This window comes from Pelophylax lessonae, assembly GCF_965119305.1.
Source record: "Pelophylax lessonae genome assembly, chromosome: 1".
In the NCBI taxonomy this organism is placed as follows: domain Eukaryota; kingdom Metazoa; phylum Chordata; class Amphibia; order Anura; family Ranidae; genus Pelophylax; species Pelophylax lessonae.
This window is the reverse complement of record NC_138768.1, coordinates 893395662-893408221: the sequence shown is the minus strand read 5'-3', so window position 1 is coordinate 893408221 and position 12560 is coordinate 893395662. Positions and strand designations below refer to the sequence as shown.

At 43.7% G+C, this 12560-nt stretch overlaps 1 protein-coding gene across 1 annotated transcript; it reads right to left on the bottom strand.

Annotated features, from left to right (window-relative positions):
- Window positions 1-6216: 6216 nt before the first annotated feature.
- Window positions 6217-7239, bottom strand: LOC309549657 (proteinase-activated receptor 1-like; the record flags this gene model as incomplete). The annotated part of the gene is made up of 1 exon (XM_082250061.1): window positions 6217-7239. The coding sequence occupies one exon, from the start codon at window positions 7237-7239 to the stop codon at window positions 6217-6219; it is 1023 nt and encodes a 340-aa protein (XP_082106187.1).
- Between the last annotated feature and the right edge of the window lie 5321 nt (window positions 7240-12560).

The following is a 12560-nucleotide window of genomic DNA, read 5'->3' as shown; positions in this document are numbered from 1 at the left end:
AGCTACTGGCCTGTCCTGCTTCCAGCGTGCTTTCTGAATGGATATTCAGTGCTGCTGGAGGTTTTGTGATGCACAGTCTCTGTTGACCAGCTGACTTTTATCAAAATGAATCAGTCCTGGATCAACAGCAGCTATTAAGTCCCTGATGCTGATCTAACTGATTGAATTTGCTAGATCAGCATCAGGGGCTTATCCCTGGAAGACTGCATATGCTGCCTATCCTATTCCTCCACCTTGATTCTGCTGGCTTCCAACAATGTTTTTGGTTTAGGTCACCACCAACACCCTAGGCCTAATTTTTTTGGACTTGTATGATAGGTGCATACAATTTAAATGTTGTATGTATTTTTTAACAGCAGGGCCTGCCCCTGTGCCCTGCACCCAGCAAGAGTAACTGTGAGGGGTTATGGTGTTCAGGCACCACCAACACCAAAGGCCCAATTTTTCCAATATGAACACTGCATATGCTGCCTATCCTATTCCTGAATCTTAATTATGCTAGCTTCCAAAAATTTTTTTGGCTTAGGGCACCACCAACACCCAAGGCCCAATTTTTCTGCACCTGTATGACAAGCACATGCGATTTCAGTTTTATATCGAATTTTTAACAGCAGGGCCCGTTCCTGCACTCTGTGCCTGCGCATTTTTTTTTATCATTTTGGTGTACCAGATCCAAATCAATACCAAACCTGAAGGGACTGGGGGATGGAGGGGCACCCTACGCAATTTTTTTCATGTTTTTATATCTGTATTGCGGGGAGCCGACAATACATTACAGTCGTGAGCAAGTTTAAATGGCATTTTTTCCTTTAAAAAATGTCAATATTGCTGCAGCAGGCTCCATACATTGTACAGATGCGCCACTTTACAGGCACATTAAGGGGACCCCCCAGACATGATATTTAAAGACATTTTTTATTTTTATTGCTTCACTTTAAGCATTGTAAAATCACTGCTCCTGTAAAAGCAATAGTTTAAAAGGATGTTATTGCATTGGTACATGTCCCCTAGGGCAATACCCGGACCCCCATACACTTTTTTTGGCAATAACTTGCATTTAAGCCTTTAAAATGAGGAAGACTTTTGATTTTTCAGGTTCAAGTCCCATAGACTTCAATGGAGTTTGAATGTTGTGACAAACTTTTCCCCCGTTCGCAGTGTTCTGGTGCGAACTGAACAGGGGGGTGTTCGGGCCATCACTAGTGCTCAGATATGAAAGTTTATTTAGAAGAGAAGAGTTAGAAAGTAAAAAATGATAAAGTAAAGAGATTAGATCACACCTTTGGAGGTTGGACATAGTCAATGTGGCAAGAGTTGTAATTTCTAATCCAGGACAGTTACAATGTATGAATTCCCAAAATATATAATTTTTCATTTTAAGGCATTCACTGCAGAGTTGGCACAAGTAACACATATAACAATGACTAGAGACATTCATTTCTGTTGTTTTGGAAGCTTGACTATGATCCAGACTGTGAAATTCCTCTCTGTACAATATTAGGAGACAAACCTTCTTCCTGGAGACTGCACAACAACACGGTCCAAAGACATTCCAACAAGACAGTCTAAGGACATTCTAACAACATCTATTTGCAAACTAATTTCTAGCAAGTGAACCTGTTATATAAAGAACCCAACATCAGCATAAACTGTATGCACTGAATATTGAACCATTGGTAAAGCATATATGAATATTTTTTCTTCATAAAGGGAATCACTTTCTGCAGATATTCTGCCTCATAAAGTAATTATTATTATACAGGATTTATATAATGCCAACAGTTTGCACAGCATTTTACAATACAAAGGGAGACAATACAATTACAATACAGTTCAATACAGGACGGTTAGAAAGGCTTTGCTCGTGGAGCTTACAATCTAAAGGGGAGGGGGAGGTGGTACAAAAGGTAAAACCTATGGGGGATGAACTGATGGAGGTCGTTAACATACAATTCTTAGATAGATAAATAAATGATTTTTTTAAGGATCACCTAAAGGCAGAAAGGATAGGAGATGACTGGATATAGTCCATAGTTCCAGAGGATGGGGGGTCCTGGAGATGTTTGTAGGGGAGCATAGGAGGAGGAGATGAGAGAGCTAGAATGCAAGAGGTCTTGGAAGGAGTGGAGTAGAGGATTTGGGTGTATGGTGAACAAGATCGGCGCTAATTCAAAATGAATCAGATGTGAGGTGAGTAGCTGAGAAACCAGTTACTAACTGATCTGTAGCTGCTGCACAACTTGGCCAATTCCTCCCTTGGCCTCCAGCAGTCCAGTGTATGAAATGCAAAAGACTAACTATTACATAAAAAGCCATCCACAACTCTACCCCCAGCTACATGGCCAACCTCATCCAGAGATATCACCCAAATCCTCTGAAAAAAACGAGGACCAGTGCGCTACCCGAGGGGTTTGCAACAAGCAAACTATGAATAATTAACAAACAAACAATCAATAAATGGTGAACACGAAAAAGCTGCCAATCTGAATCAGTGTCCCCACCGTGACTAAACAATGTGTATGGTGAACAAGATCGGCGCTAATTCAAAATGAATCAGATTTGAGGGGAGTAGCTGAGAAACCAAAATCAGTGCTTATTCAAACACAATAAAAAATACACTGAAAAATCATTCAATAACAATGGTGCTGTATATAAATCCAATGTAGAAAGTAGAATAAATAGCTGCAAGTAGCTCAGATCCAAAATAATATGAACCAATGGTGCTTATAATAAAATATATCGTCCCAATCAATATATATAAAATAAGTCGCGCTAAATGATATAGAACAAATAAATGTCCAAAGAACATAAAGTCCCAATGTGTGAACGTGAATAAGTTGAAAAAATGATGTAAATCTTGATCAGCGCACTAGCAATCCAGAGTCCCTTAGGTAATGTGCTTACCAGATAAGCAATTAAAAATTGCGGGATTCACATGCAGGGCTGACTTGATTGTGAGAAATCCTATGTTGGACATTCAAATTATAGTGTCATGAATCATGAAAAAAAAAAAAAGGCTCCATAGCATAATACTGTAACAATAAGTGTTAAATGATAACCTTTAAAAAATTCCACCACATAGAGGTGTGAGTATCCGTCACCAGTTGTGAAACCGCTTACCAGAAAAAATATAGTAAAGGACATAAATGACAATCCCAGTGTTGGAGAAGGAAGGAGAACCACCACCGATTAAATAGCCTCTTACCAGATTAAGGAATAAAAACGGTAGAAAAAAAGAAGGATCCTGAGTACACCAGAACGCCAACAATGACACTCAATGACACTCTGAGCCCCTTACCAGACCAAGATATAAAATTAACTCGGGATGAAATCTTGCCCAATGCGCTCTCCCAGCATATGGCACCAACAGCAGACAGTCTCAGGAACCAGGGTCAGGTGGAGGGTGATCCCAGCAGATTAAAACAGACCAATCCCGACAAAAGGAAAACGCCAATAGTGTAAAATCATAATGACTAATTTAATGTTAAAAGAAATGCACTTACATTCAAATAGAAGGATAAAACATGTAGGGAGTGTAAAAGCCGCCAGCCGAACGGCAAAGCACATCCGCTCTCAGAACGCTTCCAGGGATGACGTCAGCACGCCGTGACCTAACGGCGTTTCGTCCAAGAAGACGTTTTCAAAGGTCACACTTGAAGTTGCTGCTTCACATATTTTTTCTTCACCTTTAGCGCAGTTATTATTCCTTTTTTCACCATAGTCCCAATCAATACATGTGCAGATAAAAAATCTATATGATCAAAAATGTCCAAAATAATAACTTGTGCTGGAACATAAATCCTATATGCGTGGAAAAATCTTCAATATGGTATCAAAATCGGTAGTTACTAGAGTAAAAGCAAAATAACTTTATATCGCTCCAATATCAATAGGTGTGTGGTGTGTAATGGCCGCTTACCTCAACACACACAAAAGAGCACGTATGTGTGATCCAAACAAGGCTCTGTAAACACTCTCTCAGGATGGATGGATGGTGGGATCCCTGTGGCGAGCGGTAAGAAATCTCCTCAAATATCCGGCAAAATGTGGGTCCTCCACTGTGTAGACGTATGTCACAGGCACCAATCCGTAGTATGCTTGCAGGCGTAGCAGGTCTTGCAAGAGTAAAAACCTTTTCCTTCAAAGAAGCTTAAAAAGTTTTTCTTAGGCTCTTCAATTATATTTTTTGCCACCCTTATGGCGCTTTTCCACTGCATGGAACCGAACGGTTCGGCTCGCTTTTGTGCTTTCCAACTGCTGGTACCGCATGGTATAGTGTAGGAACGGTTCGGTACGGTACGGCGGCACTTTTCCACTGCATGGAACCGAACGGTTCGGCTCGCTTTTGTGCTTTTCCACTGCTGGTACCGCATGGTATAGTGTAGGAACGGTTCGGTACGGTACGGCGGCACTTTTCCACTGCTTGGAACCGAACAGTACGGCTCTCAAAAACAGTACCTACTCGATTGTGGTTCCAAGAGGTACCATACCCGGTACCATATCCCACAATCCTTTGCATGCAGTCACTACTAGCCACTGATTGGTCAGAGAATCCCACCCACCCCGTTGTTATCCCACCCACTTAACTTTAGTACTACTTTAGTGGAAAAGCAAACCATACTGAACCGTTCCAACACCGTACCATGCGGTACCAGCAGTGGAAAAGCAAACCGGGCCAAGCAGGGCCGAATAGAGCCGAGCCGGTACTTGCAGTGGAAAAGTGCCATTGGAGCAGAGAAAGAGGAACTGTTTCAAGCAGAGAACAGGAGAGAGCGACTCGCCGTCACTCACCAAGGTATTCAGGGCTCGTGAGTGACGGCGAGTCTCTCTCTCTCCTGTTCTCTGCTTGAAACAATTCCTCTTCCTCTGCTCTAAGGGTGGCAAAAAATATCATTGAAGAGCCTAAGAAAAACTTTTTAAGCTTCTTTGAAGGAAAAGGTTTTTACCCTTGCAAGACCTGCTACGCCTGCAAGCATACTACGGATTGGTGCCTGTGACATACGTCTACACAGCGGAGGACCAACATTTTGCCGGATATTTGAGGAGATTTGTTACCGCTCGCCACAGGGATCCCACCATCCATCCATCCTGAGAGAGTGTTTACAGAGCCTTGTTTGGATCACACATATGCGCTCTTGAGGTAAGCGGCCATTACACACCACACACCTATTGATATTGGAGCGATATAAAGTTATTTTGCTTTTACTCTAGTAACTACCGATTTTGATACCATATTGAAGATTTTTCCACGCATATAGGATTTATGTTCCAGCACAAGTTATTATTTTGGACATTTTTGATCATATAGATTTTTTATCTGCACATGTATTGATTGGGACGATATATTTTATTATAAGCACCATTGGTTCATATTATTTTGGATCTGAGCTACTTGCAGCTATTTATTCTACTTTCTACATTGGATTTATATACAGCACCATTGTTATTGAATAATTTTTCAGTGTATTTTTTATTGTGTTTGAATAAGCACTGATTTTGGTTTCTCAGCTACTCACCTCACATCTGATTCATTTTGAATTAGCGCCGATCTTGTTCACCATACACATTGTTTAGTCACGGTGGGGACACTGATTCAGATTGGCAGCTTTTTCATGTTCACCATTTATTGATTGTTTGCTTGTTAATTATTGATTGTTTGCTTGTTCATATCAAACCCCTCGGGTAGTGCACTGGTCCTCGTTTTTTTCAGAGGATTTGGGTGATATCTCTGGATGAGGTTTGCGATGTAGCTGGGGGTAGAGTTGTCGATGGCTTTTTATGTTATAGTTAGTGTTTTGCATTTCATACACTGGACTGCTGGAGGCCAATGGAGGAATTGGCCAAGTTGTGCAGCAGCTCTAGATCAGTTAGTAACTAGCAGTATTCATAATAGACTAAAGGGGGGATAGTCTGTGTAGAGGAAGGCCAAGAAGAAGAGAGCTGCCGTAGTCAAGGCAAGAGATGAATAAGCTGTTTTGTGGTGTCATAAGGTAAAAAGGGGCAAATTCTGAAAATGTTATGGAGGTTAAAGAGGCAAGATTTAGCCAGTGACTGGATATGAGAACTGAAGGAGAGGTCAGAGTCTAGGATTACACCTAGCACCTGCACATGCCTGGAGGAACCAATGGCTGTCCTATTAATCTCAATGCTAACTTCAGGAGGGGGAGGAACGAGATGGGGGAAATATTATCATCTCAGTTTAGAAGCCTGGAAATTTCAGGTGGTTTCTTGTGTCTCACATGTGGAGTTTACTAGTGGTTTCTTTTCTCTATTACATCTCAGCAGGTTATAGATTTGTGCCTTCAACTCTGAGGATGCAAACCAATAGATCAGAGGATCCATACAACAACTGAGACTGCACACACTGACACTGATGACGTAGATCATGTACAGGAAATTACTGACTTTGCTCTTCAGGAAAAACATGAACCAAATAATAGTGGCTGGGCCAAAGCAGAAGACAAACACAAACAGCACAACTTCACTCAGGAAGATGGCTCGGGATCTCTTCTGGGAGCCCTGCATGCCCGGTGCGCTGAGAGTGCGGATGATTCTAATGTAACAGAAGGCTGTACAAATTAAAGGTAAGAAATATAAAAGTACCATGTAAATGATCAAATAGAGGTATATTTGAAGCTTTTCAGCCAATTCGGCATTCTGAACATCAGCACAAGTTGTGATATTTAGACTGGGAATTTCTCGGGTTTGTTGCGCTATGAGAATCGGCACGGTGCTGGCCATCGATATCACCCAGATGCAGCAACACACAAGCCAGGCTCGTCTCACTGTGCGCCAGGTAAGGGACTGGATCGGGTAGACCAGAGCCAGGAACCGGTCCATACTAATACTCATCATCAGCAGGATGGATCCACGCATGCTAATGAAATATATGGCAGTGACAAATCGGCACATCTCTTCCCCCATGTGCCAGTTATTTTTTGAGAATCGGTACGAAATTTGGAAAGGAAGAATACAAAGAAAGAGCATATCAGCAGCAGCTAGGTTCAGCAGGTACACCACTGCTGTTTTTTTCACCTTCACCTTCACCAAGAACACAATGATCGCCAATATATTGAGAGGAAGAGCCACTAGGAGAACCACAGTATAGGCGGAGGGCGCAAGCCTTGTCACCGTCCAGCTGTTCATATACTTTTTAAATTCAATTAAAAACTGGATTGTTTCGTTTAAGTCCACTGTAGTTTCAATACCTGAAAACATAAAAATATGAGGTGAAGTCATTGTACGAGAAACATTTGGCAGCATTTTTTACATTACATCAAACAGGGGGACAGCTGGTGATCTCTTGTGTGTCCCCTTAATGTAAGGTGCCCTCAAATCTGCTGATGATTCCAATGTAAGAGGTAAAACACAAGAGATTATGCTTTGGCTCTAGGAGGCTGGACACTACATAAACCAAAAGGCACAGCGGATCTCTGGGTTTATGTTTTGGCTCTAGGCGGCTGGACCCTAGGCTAACCACAAGGCACATCAGATCTCTGGGTATATAAGTTGAGTCTAGGAGGTTGGACACTACATAAACCAAAAGGTACAGCAGAACTCTGGGTACATCATTTGAGTCTAGGAGGTTGGATACTAGGCAAATCAAAAGGCACATCAGATCTCTGGGTATATGTTTTGGCTCTAGGAGGCTGGACCCTAGGCTAACCAAAAGGCACATCAGATCTCTGGGTATATCATTTGAGTCTAGGAGGTTGGACACTACACAAACCAAAAGGCACAGTAGATCTCTGGCAGGGGGATCCCAGTAACCTGCGGCCCTTAATGGGGTGCGCTACATTAGGATATTTGCATTGTCATGTATTTGTAAGGTTGATAGTTATCAGCACAATATTATTTTCACCCAAGTCTATAGATGTCTGTAATGGTTGAGCCGGGAGAGGCTCTTTGTGAGTGTTGCGTAGCTCCTACACAGTGTGTGTGAAAATATTGTACTGACTGAGTTATTCTGCTTGCTGCTTTTGCTGCATTTCATTTTGTGACGTGCCAGAAGGTCCCAGGACACCCCCTTGCTCTGGTGAGGTTAAAGCTGTTGACTCAGGTGTCTTGGAAAGAAAGTGGCTTCCCAGTGGCATTGCCAATTTAATTGATGCTATCTTTGCTTTAAAGGATAGGAAACTCCAAAGGTACGGGGAGGGACCCAAAGGCTAAAACTGCTAAATAAAAAAACTGTAAAAAAAATAATAGGAGATGTCACAAATGTCCTTGGAAACCAAGTCCAGATCCCAGCAATGGTCCCGGCAATGAAACTCCCAAAGCATTTGTTTTTCGCATGTCTGATGATTACTGGGTAGATCCGTGGGTGGACATTTTAGCTGAATGGATGAAAAGTATGGACAGTTCCAACCTATTTCCACAGGAAGGGTCAGTTTACCCCTTCCACCTCGCTATGGTCAAGGGATTATACTTGGGAGATAGAGAGGTGTTCCCTTTCGTTTGGACCAGACCCAGGTTGGGATATGTCATATATGAAGAGATTTCGCTTCACTTCCTTTCCTATAGCCAAACAGGAAGTGAGAGGAAAATCCCTGCAAATGAAAGGATTTAGTTTGGGGACCCCCAGGTCACCAGAACTAGTGTCCCCATTGGAAGATTTCCCTTCTATTACTTTTCTGGGGACAACCCAAAATTTGGGGATCTTCGTTTTACATGCACTTTTTATGATAATGATAAACAGGACAAAAAAAGAGGATGAATCTCCTTAACAGGGGCACAGGCAGCGATAAAATTCTGACAGGTGCTCTAATCCCCCTCCACTCTAGCTAAAACTTAAAGCATAATTAAAGGCAAAAGTTTTTTTTTTTAAGTGGGCACCTTTTCTAAACCTACTGAGACAAAGGGTTCCACCCCATCTGCTCCATCTCTATATGCTTCAGCTTATTGCAGTATCCCTGCTGTTAAAACTGTGACTTCAAAGGATTTGGAGGATTTGGTTGCTGCTACTCCCTTAGCGACCCAATCCCTCCATCTGCCTGCCCCTGCAGATCAGAATCAGCCCCTTGTTCAGGCTCAGGCAGCCCCCTAGGCTGAGGCGGGTCCTGAGACTCAGGCAGCCCTTCAAATAGCCCCCCAGATGGCCCCTGTTAAGCAGTCAATCAGAGGAGCCGTGCCCAAAGCTAAGAAGGATCCCAAGGTAGAGGAGAAAGTTAAATCAGACTCCAAAGAATCAGATGAAGAAGAAGAGGAATTATTGGATGATGATGGTTTCTGTACTCAAGCTAAGTATTGGCTATTGGAGTGAAGCTATGTATCTGGGAGTTCGGTATTACACTATGTTAGGTATTGGATATTGGAGTGAAGCTGTGTATCTGAGAGTTCAGTATTACACTATGTTAGGTATTGGATATTGGAGTGAAGCTGTGTATCTGGGAGTTCGGTATTACACTATGTTAGGTATTGGATATTGGAGTGAAGCTGTGTATCTGGGAGTTCAGTATTACACTATGTTAGGTATTGGATATTGGAGTGAAGCTATGTATCTGGGAGTTCAGTATTACACTATGTTAGGTATTGGATATTGGAGTGAAGCTGTGTATCTGGGAGTTCGGTATTACACTATGTTAGGTATTGGCTATTGGAGTGAAGCTATGTATCTGGGAGTTCGGTATTACACTATGTTAGGTATTGGATATTGGAGTGAAGCTGTGTATCTGGGAGTTCGGTATTACACTATGTTAGGTATTGGCTATTGGAGTGAAGCTATGTATCTGGGAGTTCGGTATTACACTATGTTAGGTATTGGATATTGGAGTGAAGCTATGTATCTGGGAGTTCGGTATTACACTATGTTAGGTATTGGATATTGGAGTGAAGCTGTGTATATAGGAGTTCAGTATTACACTATGTTAGGTATTGGATAGTGGAGTGAAGCTGTGTATCTGGGGGTTCAGTATTGCACTAAGCTGCATATTGGCTGCTGGCATGGATCTTCTTACTTAGGTTTCCATTGAGGTGACAAGAAGGCTACTTAGAAAAGCGGGTCGCGACCTCTTTGGGGGTCAAATGACCCTTTCACATATTTCCAATGGTCTTAGGCAGGGAACGCACCACGGCACCGGCAGCTGAAAAAAAAAAAAAAAAAGGCGGAGGCCGGCTCGACAGGTACACTGCGCATGCGCTGCCGCCGCTCAGGAAAGCCCGTACACACTCGGCTATTCTCAGGTAGACAGCACATGCACAGTGATGTGTTGGTGCCGGTCGGCGCCATTTTTAAATGCAAAATGCCTCACCCAACGGTAAGTGAGATCCCCTTCACAGCCCCTGCATCTCCTCAGCCCGGAGCACTGCCTCTCCTGTACCATGCCCACAGCTCTGCATGTACCATGCCCACAGCCCTGCATCTCCTACACCAAGCCCGCGGCCCCTGCATCTCCTGCACCATGCCCGCACCCCCTGCATCATGCCCGCAGCCTCTGCATCTCCTGCACCATGCCCGCAGCCCCCGCATCTCCTGTACCATGCCCACAGTCACTGCAGCCCCTGCACCATGCCGGCAGCCCCTGCACCATGCCCGCAGCCCCTGCATCTCCTGCACCATGCCCGCAGCCTCTGCATCTTCTGCACCATTCCCGCAGCCCCCGCATCTCCTGTACCATGCCCACAGTCACTGCAGCCCCTGCACCATGCCGGCAGCCCCTGCACCATGCCCGCAGCCCCTGCATCTCCTGCACCATGCCCGCAGCCTCTGCATCTTGTGCACCATTCCCACAGCCCCCGCATCTCCTGTACCATGCCCACAGTCCCTGCAGCCCCTGCATCTCCTGCACCATGCCCGCAGCCTCTGCATCTCCTGCACCATGCCCGCAGCCCCCGCATCTCCTGTACCATGCCCACTTTCCCTGCAGCCCCTGCACCATGCCGGCAGCCCCTGCACCATGCCCGCTGCCCCTGCACCATGCCCAAATCCCCTGCATCTCCTGCACCATGCCTGCAGCCTCTGCATCTTCTGCACCATGCCCGCAGCCCCCGCATCTCCTGTACCATGCCTGCAGCTCCTGCATCAATTTGTAACAATAAAAATACATTCTGCATTTCAGATATTTACATTACGATTCGTAACAGTAGCAAAATTTCAGTTATGAAGTAGCAACGAAAATAATTTTATGGTTGGGGGTCACCACAACATGAGGAACTGTATTAAAGGGTCGCGGCATTAGGAAGGTTGAGAACCACTGAATTAGAACAAAATGTCTTTCTTAGTGAGAATATTAATCTAAGTCTAATTCTTTATCTTACATGTAAATTGGCCATAAATAAATCTGATGACTACTGGAACATTTGATTTACAATTGAGGAACCTGTTGCAAAAGAGTTCCTGGTAAAGCCTAGATGACTGTCTGGCAAGGCGAACCACAAGACATCGGTGGTGACCCCCTTGATCATAAGACTATTAACTGTAAGCTTGCTGTAGATTTTACTAACCTTTGATTGGTCAAACTATATATTGATACAACCTATCTCATATACGTCAATTCGTGTATTTAATCTGAAGCGCAGGAATAAAAAAAGCAGATCACTCTGATTCAAACTTTTTGATTCTGGCTGGTCTCTCTATGGAGCTACATATTATTTTGAATTTGGTATCACTGACTAACAGGTTTCCAGGTATCTGTACCTGAAAGTAAAAGATTCCACTACACCATTATGACATTTAAGCTGGCCATTGTCAGAATCTTTTAGTGCTTCTGCTCCATCATAGATGCTGGTTCCAGTATCCTGGTTTTGGATATGATGCATTCTCCCTGTCTGTCTGTCCACCTGCAAGATGATTGATGTAGCCATTTTCTGGGTGGAGAACAAACCTAATTTAAGCCAGCCAAGCCTGCAGTCTCTTGCTTGTGATAGCGCATATAACATGTGCTCCAAGCTCCCTGTTTGTCTTCTCTGCTGTTTGGATTCCCCTGTTTATGACCTCAGTTCAGATATTGACTATTCTCTGAACTCTGCCTGCCTTTTTCATTACAGATTGGACCCTGACTACTCTGAACCTTGCTTGCTTTGTACCTGGACAGTCAGTGAACCACTTTGTCTGTCTGCCAACCACAAGTACCTGTTTGCTGTGCTCAGTTCGCCCCTGCCCCAGTGTGGTAGCCAGACACTATAGCATTGTGTATAAATCCTGGGGGCAACCCAGTACCAGTAGGCCTGCTTGCCTTATGGGAAGAGGGGCTACTATAGGTGAAGAATAGTGATGACTGAGCCCTGCTGTTAAAAATGCCATACAAATTTGAAATTGCATGTACTTGTCATACAGGTGCAGAAAAATTGGGTCTTGGGTGTTGGTGGTGCCTGAACACCATAACCCCTCAAAGTTACTCTTTCTGGGCGCAGGCCACAGGGACAGGCCCTGCTGTTAAAAAATACATATGAAATTTAAATTGTATGCACCTATCATACAAGTGCAGAAAAATTATGCCTTAAGTGCTGGTGGTGACCTAAACCAAAAACATTGTAGGAAGCTAGCAGAATCAAGTTTGAGGAATAGGATAGGCAGCATATGCAGTCTTCAAAGGATGGCAGACCCCTAGCAAATTCAATCAGTT